The sequence below is a fragment of the Aulonocara stuartgranti genome (assembly GCF_965226115.1).
Source record: "Aulonocara stuartgranti genome assembly, chromosome: 9".
Lineage (NCBI taxonomy): Eukaryota > Metazoa > Chordata > Actinopteri > Cichliformes > Cichlidae > Aulonocara > Aulonocara stuartgranti.
The window spans coordinates 964,990-981,479 of record NC_138960.1 but is presented as its reverse complement, the minus strand read 5'-3'; the positions used below and the strand labels follow the sequence as shown (position 1 = coordinate 981,479).

The 16,490-nt window shown below is 40.4% G+C and overlaps 2 protein-coding genes across 4 annotated transcripts in view; both read left to right on the top strand.

Annotated features, from left to right (window-relative positions):
* Window positions 1–11,371, top strand: part of LOC309713896 (uncharacterized protein) — a 45,567-nt gene extending 34,196 nt beyond the window's left edge. Inside the window, exon 2 of the mRNA XM_082545828.1 lies at window positions 10,726–11,371. Coding sequence (XP_082401954.1) covers window positions 10,826–11,344 — 519 coding nt within the window. The 5' untranslated portion in view covers window positions 10,726–10,825 and the 3' untranslated portion in view covers window positions 11,345–11,371. The remainder of the gene's footprint in view (window positions 1–10,725) is intronic.
* Window positions 1,835–6,245, top strand: LOC309713864 (uncharacterized protein). 3 transcript variants are annotated; one of them, XM_082545765.1, is made up of 5 exons: window positions 1,835–1,940; window positions 4,179–4,230; window positions 5,105–5,260; window positions 5,494–5,589; window positions 5,785–6,245. In XM_082545765.1, exons 3-5 carry the CDS (start codon window positions 5,189–5,191, stop codon window positions 6,022–6,024), a joined length of 408 nt encoding a protein of 135 aa, XP_082401891.1. In that variant the 5' UTR covers window positions 1,835–1,940; window positions 4,179–4,230; window positions 5,105–5,188; the 3' UTR covers window positions 6,025–6,245. The 3 variants fall into 3 exon arrangements, 2 of the variants coding, with proteins under 2 accessions (XP_082401891.1, XP_082401892.1); XM_082545766.1 differs by lacking the exon at window positions 1,835–1,940 and adding an exon at window positions 3,295–3,338; XR_014278718.1 differs by lacking the exon at window positions 5,105–5,260.
* Window positions 11,372–16,490: the final 5,119 nt, after the last annotated feature.

Genomic DNA, 16,490 nt, shown 5'->3' with positions numbered 1-16,490 from the left:
TCAGAAATGTATATTTGTGAATGTGGAGATGTTATATTGGTGTCACTGGTAGAAATAAATAATTGAAATGGGTATATATTTGTTTTTTGTTAAGTTGCCTAATAATTATGCACAGTAATAGTCACCTGCACACACAGATATCCCCCTAAAATAGCTAAAACTAAAAACAAACTAAAAACTACTTCCAAAAACATTCAGCTTTGATATTAATGAGTTTTTTGGGTTCATTGAGAACATGGTTGTTGTTCAATAATAAAATTATTCCTCAAAAATACAACTTGCCTAATAATTCTGCACTCCCTGTATTTTAATGTCATAGATGAACTTACCTCGAAGAAAAAAACTGTGAAAAACTCTAAACTTGTAGAAATTTTTGGGGGGCTGATTATTTCTTTGTTTTAAAAATACTTCTTGGAAATAAATCTTATACTGTTGGAAAGCCTGTTTATTTCCTCTTACATGATGAAACATTGCAAGGAAAATGAATTTGGGGCTAAGTATAAGAGTATGTGGTTTGCATCCATGAAAAACTTGCCAAACAACTTCCTCTGCTACTGACTCTTGTTTGGTGTCTCTCACTCTTTCCTAGCATCTTCCCAGCGCGGGGTCTGCTGCGTGGCTCTGTCTTCTCCATTTGGATCGGTCTTGAGTCTCCTCTGGGGTGAGAGCCACTGCGCGCATGTCTTCGGTCTTTGTATCCATCCACCGCTTTTACAGTTTTCCTTGCGGTCGGCGGCCTCCAGGGTCGAGTCGGAGGGCTGTTCTTGACACCAAATTCTCCTTACTGCACATGACGTGTCCATGCGACCATAGGCACGCTTCCCTTATCTTCCTTTCCATCAGGACAACTCCGAGTCGTTTTCGAACACCTTCATTAGTCACACGATCCACGCGGATTAAGCCCATCATCCACCTGAGCATCTTCATCTCCATAGCATTGAGGATCTGCGAGTGTTTCCTGGTGGCTGATGAAGCTAGCCTCCTAACGCAGGCTGTTTAAGCTAAACAAGCTGCTGTTTCACATAATAAACCCTGTCAACCACTGTCAGAAGAAAATTGTACATAGCATGATCAGCTACATGAAATGTGTTTTTTATTGATCACTAAGCAATCCACATGTCTACGTGACCTTTTACATGAACTCTTGTGTGATAAACTTTTTTAGCATTTAACAGCTTCCACTTTTCTAAGAACATACAGACTTAGAAAAGGGGAACCTCAGCTCTAAGTTCTTGGAATAACTTTGTTACCTTTGTACACACACAAGCTTGTATAAATAAAGAACGCAGACAGTGACAGAGCGCGAGTCCGTGAGTGCCTCCTGCGAGGACGAGCGCTCTGTGGCCGCCCTCGCAAGTAAAGACAACTCCAGTGTTTGTGTTTTCTAACTCGGGTGTCTCAGCTGAAGAACTGTGGGGCGATTCTTAGAAATCCCCTGTCAACCACAGTACTGCCTTCTGATTTAACAGTTAAAGCAGTAGAGATGAGCTGTGTTTTCATGTGCTTGGAACTCTAGCTTCATTAACCAGGCTAGCTGTTAGCTTATAGCTCACGCTAGCTAACCAGCGAGCAAAAGGGCAGCCGAAGCTACGGACACAACACCCACAAACTTACACTGAAAGGAGTGATATTGTCTCCTCTTAAATATAGCATATTATATTTTGGCATATCTTTTCAATTCAAATGAGTAATTCCTGTCTACATATATAATTCGAGTAACTCCAGAATACATTCCCTGCGTTTTAATCCAATTAATTTTAGTTAATTAAATGTAGCTCAAAATGCTTAAGTATGTTTTTCATAGTATCCTGCTGGGCCATTTTGCGCATGCGTTAGGACAGGCCACCATTTTGCGCGCGGACTGAAGAAGCGGACTCTTTGTGTGCTGCAAGCGGGCTCAAGTTAATCGCACAACTTCATATAAAGGTGGTCTAGCTTCGGTAAGTAAACCTTTTACGGTCGTTTTTGTTTTAGTTTTTTTACCTCAGTCAAAGCATGTTGACTCTTTAAGACGTGTGCACATGGAGAAAGAAGTCTAAGTAGTTGTACACCTCTGAACTTTGTCATGAATTTGACTTAAGCTAGCTATGTGCTCTATTAGCTACTGCTCTATTAAAAGAGTAATTGTATTGATGCGTTAAAATGTCATATGTTTTTAGCTTAGTTCTTGTGGCACACTTTGTACTAACAAATTATGGAACGAGGCAATTTCTCTGTAGTTAGCTGTAAAGTTCACTGTACAGTCGCCTGCAGTTTTAAGTTGAGAAATCGTCCCTCCCGCCACAACATTGGCATTAAGGAATAGTCGGGCGGGGGAGGGGGCTTCTGAACGCACCTGCACAGTCAGGGGTGCAGTAGGAAATAAGTAGGATTGGCGTTGCACAACGTCTTTTGTGCAGAAAAAAATAATGGTTGTAAACTGTGGAGGAGAATAACTCAGTGGTTGCCAAAAATGTGAGATCAAAAGGCACTGAGAGTGATGTTTGTCAGAACTGAAATTAACTCAGAAAAGAAGTTGCTTCACTTGATAGAGCTGTTGAGTGCGAGACCTGTCAGCGGTCTGGTTTAGCATTTAAAGCCTCGCTACGTGCTTCCAAACCGCTGCATTTAATCTCAGAGAAAACTAACACAGAGAAGTAAAGCAAGTGTGTAAGTTCATCTCTTTATGTTTGCATAGTATTTCCATGTTGAGCTTAACAACCGATGTATGGAGCCACAGCTGGACTGGCTGTCGGAGTTTTGTATTGAGGGGGAAAGGAAGCGATTTGTTTTATACTTCAGCTAGAATGAAAAAAGACACAAAGCTGGAGTTATTCGGTGTCTTCATGCTGAACAGCTAAAACTTCTTCCCTCATTCTCCCCCCTCCCTCTCCTGTTGCTACTTCAATCATGAAACTGATCGATTATCAGGTGATCGGCTTTTCTGTCGCTAGTCTCTCTCATTTGTTAATCACCCAGTTTGCGCTAGAAAGAGGAAAACGGCAGATAAACAACAGCAGCACGTTTAAGCTTGATAAGCTGTTGCTAGAATTTTTTTAATATTACTTCTAGTATCCGCTTATGTTTTCTGGAGCCACAGCCGTAATAGCTGCTGGTCATGATAGTTTGGATATGTGGTGAGAAGGAAACATGAAGGTGAAACCAGGAGAAGTTTTTACTGAATCATTAGAGCTGAACAGGTAATGAAGAAACAGGTTTACATTTTAGGTCACATGAATGAGTTGAAGGGAAGTTATGAACTGTTTATGAGAGACAAATAACACCAGGATCCTTTTTTAGGTAGCTGACAGCTGGTAACTGTGCAGGGGCGGATCTAGCAAAGTTTTGCCAGGGGCCAGGTAGGGCATTAACAAGGAAAGGGGGGCACAAAGACATAATTTCTTTCTTATTCTCATTTAAAATGTCTAGCTTTTAATAAATAATTATTCTAAATCTTACTACCAAAGTGGTGATCTGGTTAAATGTATAGAGATCCATTATTGTATGTAGTAAATATTAAGTCTAATATATGCCCTAGTAATAGTAGTACATATAGCACTTTTTCCTTTGGGAAGGTACGCTGTCTGCGCTGTCTGCAACTGTATTGAAGAAAAATGTTGAATCTAATTATTATAGAAAAATAATTGATTTCTGTGCATTAAAGTAGATTACGTCAATTAAGCATTATCAGGCGAAGGGTGCGGGGTGGTTTCCTAATATTTTTGCTGGGAGTTGGCAGTCCTATTAGTTAGTTTAATATTTCTATGTACTGTTTAGAATACCTGAATAAGGAGGATGGTGTAAGTTTTTTAGGTTGATCAGTATTGCTGAAGTATAAAATATTTTGGGTGCAGTGTATTTTTTGCATACAGGTATAACAGAATAGCTTTAATGTTTTGTTTTTAAAACTGAGTATGAACTTATACAAAATGCAGCAAAATATTTATAAAAACAGTTTTATTTATTATAAAATACACTATATCGGATTCATATCGGCATCGGCAGATAATCAAATTTATGATATCGGTATCGGACATAAAAAAGTGGTATCGTGCCATCTGTAGTTTGCACAGAGGCACAAGTAAGATTTGTTTTGTTACAAGGGAGTATCATGAAGTAATGCACTAATGGCTTGGAAACGGTAATTGTTTGTCTTTCTAAAGTTTTTTTTTTTTTTATTTGTCTTCCTTTTCTGGCAGATTTTCTTCCCCTTATGTGTTACTGTTTATTCAAGAAGATGGTGTTATTTTGGTAAGTACATGCAAATTCCTTACATATTTATCACAACAGTATTTGTCACAGTATTGCAGGGACAAGTTTATCTATCTCATCTTAAGGGGTCTTGTGATTATTAATATTGATATTAATTAATATCAATTAATATATATGATTAAATTTCTTTTATCCAGGACAAAAGAAAAAAAAACTTGCGAAAGTGAAATGAAAAACAGGAATTTAGTTCTTGTGAGTTAAGAGGATGCAGAGCATAGGGTTAGATGGAGGTGGATCATTCACTGTGGTGATCCCTGAAGGAAACAGCCAAGAGAAAAAGGATCAGATTGCAAAAAAAAATGTGGTTTGTTTGCATACATGAGTCTTTACGGTACCCACAGGATTCCTGAAGTATAAGTACTCTGAAGTTTGCAGAGCAATTTCAGAGATGTTTGGGGCTTACATGGCAAGCATGTTTTTAGTTGCACATCTAAATTTTCTCTGCTCTCTGTTGCTGACGGCAGAGTTCTGCCCCGCTGACCTCACAGGTGAGACACTCCCACCAGTGGACAAAGAGCACAGGAAAATGTGTTGCCAACCACCTGAAACAGACAAATATCTGCTTTTTAAAACCCTTTAAACCCGTTAAATGGACTGATGCCATTCATTTCTTCTTTGATTAACAGTAGTAACATCCTTCATGCACTGTATACTAACCCATATGATAATCATGCTTTATGAAGTGATGGCAATTGCATTGTAGCATTTAATGAAGAAATAACAAAATAATCATACCAATGATTAAGCACCAGTCTTCTTTTTTTCTGTGTGTGTGTGTGTGTGTGTGTGTGTGTGTGTGTGTGTGTGTGTGTGTGTGTGTGTGTGTGTGTGTGTGTGTGTGTGTGTGATGCAGGTAAATGCTGAATTCCAGTGTATTACAACACTTCAACTGGAGACGACCTTCGCGGCACAGTTAGACAGAATTACACCTCAGTTGATGACAGTTTTCCAGAAGAAGGGCGGTGTTTCTGGGCAGAAACTTGCCCACCACTTGCAGATCATGCAAGAGGTAAATGTGAATATTGCAAATTCTATTTGGATTTCTTTTGTCTTAAGTGGCAGGTCACTGGTGAGTCCAATAAGCCGTTTTAGGTGACCAGCCAAGCAATCTAAATTTTGAAATTTCATATATAAATTTTATTTACTATGTTTGAACTGACATATGATAAAATTTACTTATTGCGAATGTCAGACATTGTTCTTTTTTCCAAATTGGTTTAATCAGCAACTCTCTTTAAACAGGCTGAAAGTGATGTTAAAGTGAAAAGGGAAGCAGTTCTCAGGGCACTTTGCCTCTACCTTGGTGAAGAGGACGGAAGCCTTATTCGGGAGTTCTTTGTAAGTCATTTAAGTCATTGTAAGCAAGTCATCTATACACACACTTTTTAGATAGATATCTGTGTGTGTGTATTACACACACACACACACACACACACACACACACACACACACACACACACACACAAACGACTAGATTGGAATTTAATTGTAGAGTTAATTGTTTTTTCTTTTACCTTTTTATTAAATGTTTAGGACATTGAAGGAGATGATATCCAGAGAGACCTGAAGAAGCACACCATGGGCATTTATGTCATCAACAGGGAGGACGGACAAAATGGACATTATGATGACATTGGAATATTTGTTGAAGGGGAGATAGTCATGGACAACATTGGATCTCTGGCCCAAGCTTGTGCATTGATGCTTGGAGTAATCTATGCACTAAACCTAGCCTTCCCCAAGGAATTGAAGGACTATTATGAATTCATTTAGAAAGTGTTGATGGGATTCGATGGTGAAAAGCTCGCCCCCAAAGTCTTTGGGCTGAAGAACAAAATTGCTACTGGATAGGAAGATTTCTAAAACCACACATCAAGAGAATGCTGTTATGTAAATTACCAATGACTGGTGCTCTTGTGAATAGGAGTGAAACTCTTGTACAACCATCATTTGTTCTGTGTTATGTTTCGATTGAACATTTTAACTTTCAATAATGAATGTTTCACGTGTGGTACATTTGAGTAGCTTGAAGAGCAACTTTGTAATTATTCAGTTATAGCTGCTGCCCTGCGTATAATCAGTGTTAACTCAACCGAATAAAAAAAACAAAAGAAACCATTCATGATTACCACACTGCAGCACACTGGTAACACTTTAAAGACTTAATTGTTTTGAAGCGAGTATGTTAGGTCAGAAAATATGTAAAACATTCAGAATCTTCAAGGAAGGACTAGAATGGAAAGACAGTGGTCAATAAGCAGTAAGGAAAACACAAGTTTAATTTTAAGTCTAATTACCTTATTAAAATGCAATTTCTAAATGTGGATCGCAGAACAGCAAGTCTGAAACTGGTTAGTTTGTGGATGCATCAGTTTCTAATTGTGATACTTTATACTGCTGGTAGTGTTTTATTCTTTTATGTAAGAAGGTTTTTTTTGTTTTTTGTTTTTTTTATAGAGGAAGAGAAACATTGGTTAACATTTCCCTTGTCTGTTGTTTCTGTTTTGTTTGAATACAGCTTTTTAAAGCTACTAGTTCATAGGCAAAAGTTTTGTAATTTGTATTATACAAATTGCAGCAATTTTTCTTAGAGATGTGGATTCTTATTCTGTTTGCAACAAATTTTGCATTAATAAATGATGTGAAAGAATGTTGTAGTTTTCATTATTGACGTTTTTAAAAACTACAAATCAGGGTAAGCAATATTTTTTAAGTAAACTTAACTTAATTGAAATAGAGAGAAATTAACAATTTGATTGATTTGAATATAAGTTTGGGACATAAGTGTAAAGGAAACAAATTATTCTGGTACATTTAACACGACCTTAGTTGGAATTACTAATAATATTTGACTAAGTTGTATCCACAACAGTTAAGTTAAAGTAGCTTAAAAATATATGTTGGTTTTACTCGCTTAAATTAAATTCAGTGTACTTAAAAAATATTTCTGGATTCAAACAAATTTATTTCGTGCAACCACTTGTCATAAAAAAATTGAGTAAATTGAACAAAACATTTTTTTCAGTGTATCTCACCACAACGTAGTGCCGAAAAAATTATGTAATTCTAGTTTAATCAAACTCAGGGCATGAGGAAAACCGCCTCCATATCCCCACAGTCATGTGACGGAGCTCTCCACATGTTAGAGGTGGACAAGGCCAAGGTCCAATCCTCCTCCCCAGTGTCCTAAAACTATTAAACATGTCCTCACCGCAACACGCCAGAATAAAATTATTAGTTAATTAGCAAATACTTTACTGCATGCTGAGGTGGCAATTCAGCCATTTAATTTATGTGTGTTGAACTAAGGACACATCAAAAAGTTGCTCGACACAACATTAGCCAGACATCTACCTAACCACAGCTAAAAAGAAATTTAGAGTAAACTTACCGGGGCACATTTCCTCAGGTTAGACGAAATGAGTTTTTTCACGTTGAAATGCCAGTTTGTTTTGGCTCTTCCCACTTTGCCTGCCATAGTGTATAACTGGTCATGTGACTGCATAGCTACATCTGACTGGTGAAAGAGTTACAAGAAACTCCACTGGTGGCATGATCTATTATTTGGCTTTCACAAGAAAACAATCACACAGGGATAAAAAGAAACACAAAGAATGGCAAGAAGCTGTTGTATTATTAACTGCAACAGCCGGTCGCATGACAGCAACGGGAAGCCGACAGGTAAAGAGATCGAATTTTTTTTTCTTTTTTTTTTTGCCTGTCCCGTTTGGTTCTTTTGCCATCAGAATTGTTGTCTAAAGGCAAAGAAAGATGCCCAACGGATTTACTTTACCAAATGGACCATCCCAGCCTTGCCGTAATGGTCTATTTGATTCACCTTTTATTGTTTATTTTATTTTCACTTTGCTAAATACGGAACAGACTTGACTGGGGAAAAGAAGGGGAGAAAGAAAGAGAGAAAGAAAAACAGCGGGGAAGAGGGACGGGGATAAAGGGCAAAAAACAAAAAACAACAGAATAAGCAGACAAAAAATACGTATATCAATCACCTGGATCACCTGTTGAGAAAGAAAAAAGAGAAAACAAGCAGAAAAAAAGAGCAATATAATAAACAACATCACAATGATATATGGGAATATAACAGTAAATGCTAAATATTAAACATTATTGTGCAGCACGTAAGATCGACAGCGCACAGTGTGCTTTGAGGAGCCAAAAAGGGTGTAGTTTGTGTGTGTGAGCACCCGTGTGTAAAGTAAGTAAAGTAAAATTTTATTTATATAGCACCTTTCAAGATAAAAATCACAAAGTGCTTCACAGAAGCCAAAACCTAAAAATAAAAATCAACCTGCCTGGGGCGTCTGTATCCAGTAAAGGTCCTAAGGCTAGACCCCCTATGCTAAGCAAGCCTACCGCAGACATGAGCGAGACAGATAAATATGAAGGCATGCCGGCTCGGACGTCGCCCGGATCAACAAGGTCAGCGTCAGGTGTTGAGGAACCAGGGCACCCTGACAAAAAGTGGGCTACTGGAACAAGAAGGCATCGTTGTTGGAATGCTACTACGCAAGTAACCCCGGCGGAAGGGGCTACATGAATAGGATGAGGGACCTATGGATTCTTCGATACCCAACATCCACAATGACGGCGAAACAACTAGTAGCTCAGTGTTCCAACATTCGAAAGAAGGGACTGCTCTCACAGCTAGAGATTGACGAGGTACAACACAAATGCTACAGCAAGGAGGAGTCAGGACGCCAGGTCAGGGGGGCGATATCATCACCCCCACCCGAGATTGGGTACATAGCCCCAAGTGCGATAGGAGAAGGATCGTTGAGTGCGAGAGGAACTGACCTGAAAAATAGGATCATGGCCAAGCTTGAAACCTGGATCCCCGTAGCCGGTTCCCAAGATTACGTGAAGTACCCTCAGAAGGTCTGCTAGATGATGTTAATGCAGCACTATAATACCGACACTAACAAGCTGATCTACAATACGGCATCAGTGAGATGCTTGGCTACAAGTTGAACAGCGACAAGGGGCAGTACCCTCCATAGAGAAGGAGGCTAGAGGGCAAGATCAAAGTAGCACGGAGGGAGGTTAGCAACTAACGGAGTTGCAGAAAGGTGTGACAAATAAGGTGCATAAGAAATACAGCAAGCTGTCCATACCTGAGGCCTTGGAAACTGCCAAGCAAAGACTCACAGCCTTGGCCAGCCGCGTGAGGAGGTACACCAGAGAGATAGAAGGCAGGAGAATAAACCAGCTGTTCTCCACAGAACCAGCAAAGGTGTACTCTCAGTGGCAAGGGAACAATAAGAGAACAGCACCACCAAGGCTGGAGACGGAGCAATACTGGAAGAGCATATGGGAGAAGGACGCAACCCATAATGACAATGCTCAGTGGCTAGTGGATCTGAGGGCAGACCATAGCGACCTCCCTGAACAGGGTCCAGTAACCATCACAGTGGCAGATATCCCAGAAAGGGTCTCCAGTATGAAGAGTTGGACAGCACCAGGGCCCGACATGGTTCACGCCTACTGGCTGAAGAAGCTGACTGCACTCCACGAGCGTCTGGCAGCACAAATGAACCAGCTGCTAGTTAACGAGAGACACCCGGAATGGCTAACCGAAGACTGGCTACGGATACTGGCTACGGATACCGACTACGGAACGGAGCAGTTGTCAGCCACCTCCTGTACATGGATGACATCAAGCTGTATGCCAAGAGTGAACGAGACATCGATTCACTGATCCACACTACCAGGCTATACAGCAATGACATTGGAATGTCGTTCGGACTGGAGAAGTGTAGTCAGATGGTAACAAAGAGAGGGAAGGTAGTCAGAACTGAGGGGATTGAACTACCAGAAGGCAACATTGCAGACATAGAGGACAGTTACAAGTACCTGGGGATCCCGCAGGCGAATGGGAACCATGAAGAGGCCGCTAGAAAAGCTGCAACCACCAAGTACCTGCAGAGGGTCAGGCAAGTCCTGAGGAGTCAGCTGAATGGTAAGAACAAGATCAGGGCCATCATCACGTACGCCCTGCCCGTGATCAGGTACCCTGCTGGGGTAATAGGCTGGCCAAAGGAGGAGATAGAAGCCACTGACATAAAGACAAGAAAGCTCCTTACAATGCATGGAGGGTTTCACCCCTAAGTCCAGCACCCTGAGGCTGTACGCTAAGCGGAAGGAAGGGGGCCGGGGACTGGTGAGTGTCAGCACCACAGTCCAGGATGAGACAAGGAACATCCAAGAATACATTGGGAAGATGGCCCCAACTGACTGAGTGCTCAGTGAATACCTCAGGCAGCAGAAACCCAAGAAAGAGGAGGGAGACGAGGAAGCATCATGGAAGGACAGGCCCCTGCACGGTATGTACCACCAGCAGATAGCAGAGGAAGTGGCTGATATCCAGAAATCCTACCAGTGGCTGGACAAAGCTGGACTGAAAGACAGCACAGAGGCACTAATCATGGCAGCACAAGAACAAGCTCTGAGTACAAGATCCATAGAGGCTGGGGTCTATCACACCAGGCAAGACCCCAGGTGCAGGCTGTGTAAAGATGCCCCAGAGACAATCCAGCACATAACAGCAGGGTGCAAGATGCTAGCAGGCAAGACATACATGGAACGCCATAGCCAAGTGGCCGGCATAGTGTACAGGAACATCTGTGCCGAGTATAACCTGGAAGTCCCGAGGTCAAAATGGGAGATGCCCCCAAGGGTGGTGGAGAATGACCGAGCTAAGATCCTGTGGGACTTCCAGATACAGACGGACAAAATGGTGGTGGCTAACCAACCGGACATAGTGGTGGTAGACAAACAGAAGAAGACGGCCGTAGTGATCGATGTAGCAGTTCCGAATGACAGCAACATCAGGAAGAAGGAACACGTGAAGCTGGAGAAATACCAAGGGCTCAGAGAAGAGCTCGAGAGGATGTGGAGGGTGAAGGTAACGGTGGTCCCCGTGGTAATCGGAGCACTAGGTGCGGTGACTCCCAAGCTAGGCGAGTGGCTCCAGCAGATCCCGGGAACAACATCGGAGATCTCTGTCCAGAAGAGCGCAGTCCTGGGAACAGCTAAGATACTGCGCAGGACCCTCAAGCTCCCAGGCCTCTGGTAGAGGACCCGAGCTTGAAGGATAAACCGCCTGCAGGGGCGTGCTGGGTGTTTTTTTTATTTTTATATACATATATATATATAAACCTATATTAATTCTGATTGTAAGGCTGTTACATTACTAGTTCAAGTTGGAGTTATGATCTTATGAACTATGAAATTGAATCAATCAAGTTAGACCTGGCTGAACTGAATTTGGAACCAGATCTCTTTAGGAATGAACTAGCACAGCACTTAAAGTTAACTGACTAAAATCTTTTAATCAACACAATGACAATAAGGGAACTTCACTGGGATTGATAAATTATCTAATGTTTATTTGAAGACTGTAAAATAAAAACAATGTTCATGGAACAAGTCTAGTTTCATACTTGTAAGGGATGATAGCTGACTTCGTAGAAAATCTCTCTCTCCTTCCAGTTCTTCAATTCTCTTCTTTTGCCACTCCAGTTTCTCCTTAACCCTTTAAGACCTACCATAGAACCAAGTCCGCCAGAGCTTATAGTATATTTTTACATGCTGTGGAGCCATTTCAAGTTGCTATACATCAATACAACCATTATAGCCCAAATTTTAATAATATGTCTGCATTAAGTCCATATTAATTACATAAATTGCAAAAAAGTGCAATAAACTACAAAAAAATTTAAAATCGTTTTTGTTTTTTTGTTTTTTGCTTGTAACTTATATCACCAATTATGTTATGAAAAATATATACCAATGAAGTCAGTTATGGCAACTCACCTTTGATTAAATGGTAAATGGCCTGCATTTGTATAGCGCTTTTCTAGTCCCTAAGGACCCCAATGCGCTTTACACTACATTCAGTCATTCACCCATTCACACACAGGCGATGGCAAGCTACATTGTGGCCACAGCTGCCCTGGGGCGCACTGACAGAGGCGAGGCTGCCGGACACTGGCGCCACCGGGCCCTCTGAGCACCACCAGTAGGCAAACACGGGGTTAGTATCTTGCCCAAGGATATTTGGCATGCAGCGAGGAGGCAGCCTGGGATCGAACCACCGACCTTCTGATTAGTGGCTGACCTGCTCTGCCACCTGAGCTACAGCCACCCTAGATTACTGACTTGCATTCACTTCATCAATGAATCCAAGTAAACATTTGTTAAATTACATTATTAATAATCTTACCAGTGTAGTCAGTTACCCACCAAATTAGTCTATGCTGGTCAGTCAGCTAAAAGTATTTACTTTAGCTTACATCTAAGCTAACATTAGCATTTGTTAGCATCAACCAAGAAGATCTGAGGCTAAAACTAGGGTTAGTGTAACTTTGCCTAAAACCCTTAAGTTTACAGTAGTGGTAACTGTGAAATATAAGTATTATTTTAGAACTTATTAAAGTCCTCAAATGATCCCTTTCTATCTCTACATCAATAGAACCATGAGGTTTTTATTTTTCCCTGTTACTTACATCACTGGCTTTAGCTTATTAGCTAGCAGTCACAGCTGTTTAAAACCCAGAGAGAAACAGACATTTAAGTGTAATATTTATGAAAACTGGTCCAGCTACTGGAGGGGAAATCTGGTGATATCATAGCAAAAAATGATTTTATATTAACTCAGATGGAAAGCGTCTGTCATGTTAAACCTAAATAAAGTTGCGTTTTAAAAGAGTCAGTAAAATATTCCTAAATTAACTGGTATTTGCTGTAACCAGATATCAAATAAATTAACAATTCTTTCTTAATTAAAACACTCTTTCACTTTCCCGCCTTTTGGGGTCGTGCTTCCACAATGCATTTTAGTAATTAAGAAAATTTTGAAAAATACTTGTAAATGACTATCACGAAAAATCCCTTCACATTTATACAGTGCATTATATTGTATTTTTTTACAGAGTTTTCCTACAGTATTTATTAAAAAAATCTTTAAACTTGACACATCTCAAGTGTAAAAAAGTACAGACTTTGCTCACATAAGTAGAAGTACAGATAGTTGTGTTAAAATACTCTGCTTAACAAACTACACGAGGTCGCAAAAAACTAAGCAAAATGGTAGCTGGTACGACAGCAGTCTGTGTCATATTTGTTGAATTATCGTTCAGAATCAAATAATCCCATTTATTATAAGAGATTATACCATTATAACAAATGTCAACATTGCTCATCAGAGTTGTTACATTATTGCAGGAATAGTGTTAACAACATGTAAAATCTCACAAAATGTGTCTATCAAGTAGAACAATCTATTTATTTCAGCTGTGGCCGAGTGTGTGTGTGGCCAGTTTTAATCCAAAGCTGAGATGTGCTTCATGTTTGGGACTAATTTAGAACCATGCACAGCTCACATGGAGCCAGTCCACAAATTACATCTGTACAGCTGTGTAATAAATACAGTTAAACAGCATCTGTTTAGGGGACACAGCGACGTGCCAAATGGAAAACAAAAACACTAAATTTATCTCTTACTACACAGACGACAACAATAGAGCTTTGTGCTGAAGCTTGGAGCCAGTTGGCCAGTCCACAACAGATGTCTCAGGCCTCAAGGTTCTTACTGTAGGACTGGAAACAAGCGGCTCTCTCTTCCACACTGTCCACTACTGTTCTCTTTAAGACCTGTGTTATGACCCAGGTCATATCTTTTGTATTGTGTTCTGTGTTCACTCTCGCCTGCCTCAGGGTGGTGGTGCTTCTGTGTTTTCAATTAAGTGCACTAGATGGCATATGGCCATTTTGAAGACTGGAGGCGTCAACTTTGAGACAAGACCATCTGGGCTCTGCCTACTTCCTGAATCCAACCAGCCTGTGTTCTATGTGAGTACCAGGGAGTGCAGTGTTGTGGGGGGGCATCAAAAGAAGCCCATTAGATAACCTTTCGGTCTATCGGTCCCTGTGTGCTTACAATTATCAATACCTTACTGATTTCTGGTCAGGTCCCTGTTTATTGTAAGACTGCTGTTATTCACCGTTGTTAAAAAAAATCTATGCTTGATGCTTCTCTTCTCAGTAGCTACAGACCAATTTCAAAATTTAGAAAAGGTAGTGGTTAAGGTAAGTCAGACAAAGCAGAGTTGTTCCTAAGAGTTTGCGTCTTGGATCCACTATCAGGGGATACAGAGCAGACTTGATTCTACGGAGAACACAAAATCAGCTTCTAAGTGAAAGGATAAGACAGGTCCATTTCACTATAAATGCCCTACAGAGCAAGAATAGCCAGACTCTGCAGGAACTGAAAACCCTCTCCTATTTTAGAAGAGGTTTACAAGTTTGTGGACAAGGCTCAGCGGGCCCAACACTCTAAAGGAAAAGAAAGACAATGCAGGAAATGCCACACCTTGCTTTCAAAAACATACACTCCTCAGTCTGAACCGTCACAACTCAGAGAAGAGCACACAGCTGAGGACAGTCAGGAGAAATGGGTTAAGAACTTTTCAGACCGAAATCTCCCTGAACCTGAAAAGAGAGTATTAGCCAAAGGACTCAATTTTGCCATTTCTCCACAACAGTTGCCCATAGTGGACCTCATCACAGCCACAGAATCTGCCATACGGATTAATAAATTATCACAGACAGAAGCAGAGCAAATCAGGATGAAAGTCTCAGCCTCCAGTGCCAAAGTCCCTCCATCCAACCTCACAATACAAGAAAAGAAGGCCGTCGCTTCCCTGAGCAAAGACCACAAAATCACTGTTTTACCAGCTGATAAGGGAAGGTGCACCGTGGTCCTAAACACTACAGATTACCACACAAAGATCACTACTCTCCTCAGTGACAACAATACTTACGAAGCCTTAAAGCGAGACCCCACAAGCAGCTACAAAAAGAAAGTTATAGTTTACCTTCAAGACCTTGAAAAGGACAAAATCATTGACCGCCTTACATATCACTTTATCCAGGGGATGCCATACACTGCATTTACGGACTTCCTAAGATCCACAAGGAAGGGGTCCCACTCAGACCCATAGTCAGTAGCATAAACTCAGCCACTTACAACATCTCGAAACACCTTGCTACCGTCCTAGCACCTCTTGTGGGGAACACCCCACATCACATCAAGAACTCCACCGACCTCCACCGACGAAAATATGGTTTGATAAGAGAATGTAATTTTTGGAAATATTTACAAATAAGGGATTGTGTTACCAAAGGAAAATTTACTCAAAGCTCAAATATGGTGGTGGAGTTTTTAGAATTGTCCAGTACAGCACATAGAGCAGCTGTTTTCTACAAACTGTTTAACAATCCAAAAGAAGAGATATGTGAAAACTTGAGGGTTATATGGCAGAGAGATCTGAGTTGTGCAATTTCTAAAGAAGACTGGTGTAGAATCTTGTCATTCTCTGATAAATATATAAGAGAGGTCAGGGGTAAATTTACTCAGTACAAATTAATACACAGGTGGTACTTCACTCCGTCCAAACTTTATAGAATGGGAATCAGTCCCAGTAATATATGCTGGAAATGTAGTTCAGATCCAGGGATATTTATGCATGCTTTTTGGGAATGTGAGAAAGTTTATCCCTTTTGGCAAAAAGTATTGGACAAAATAGGAAGGTGGATTGGTTTGATGATACCCTTGTCACCAAGACTGTGCTTATTAGGGGATCGGTCGGTGTTACCTGGGGTTTCAAAATATGACTTTGTGGTTATAAAGGTGGGGGTGATCGCAGTGGCTCGAGTTATTCTCAATGTATGGAAGGAACCATCTCCTCCAGAATATAATAGGTGGAAAGAAAATATGCTGAAAATGGTGTCGTATGAAAAATTCTTGGCTAGGATTAATGATGATAGGGAGGGTTTTGACAAATCATGGGGACGTGTTTTTGGCTGAGATGGTTAGAATTTATTTGGTCAGGGCAATTATCTTTAGTTAAATATTATGCTTGCTGTATTGTATGTTTGTGTAGGCACTCAGTAATGGAATAACTTAAGAATTTGATTTTATTGTCCTTTTTTTTGCGGGTGTACCGATAGTAAGTATTGAAAATAGACCCAAAATACAAAGGTGAATTAACCATGGGATTGGAAGCTGTCTTTTCTTTTCTTTTTTTGTTTCTTTTCTGTTGTTGTTTTGTTTGTTGTTTTGTTTATGTTTTCATGTTGTTAAATGTTAAAAACAAATAAAGACTTCAATTACAAAAAAAAAAAGAAAAAAAAAGAACTCCACCGACTTCACCGACAAG

Coding starts and splice junctions, on each gene's coding strand:
- LOC309713864 (XM_082545765.1), top strand. CDS start 5,189: ATGACAGTTTTCCAGAAGAAGGGCGGTGTTTCTGGGCAGAAACTTGCC. Junction 5,261..5,493: donor ACTTGCAGATCATGCAAGAG/GTAAATGTGAAT, acceptor CTCTTTAAACAG/GCTGAAAGTGATGTTAAAGT. Junction 5,590..5,784: donor GCCTTATTCGGGAGTTCTTT/GTAAGTCATTTA, acceptor TTAAATGTTTAG/GACATTGAAGGAGATGATAT.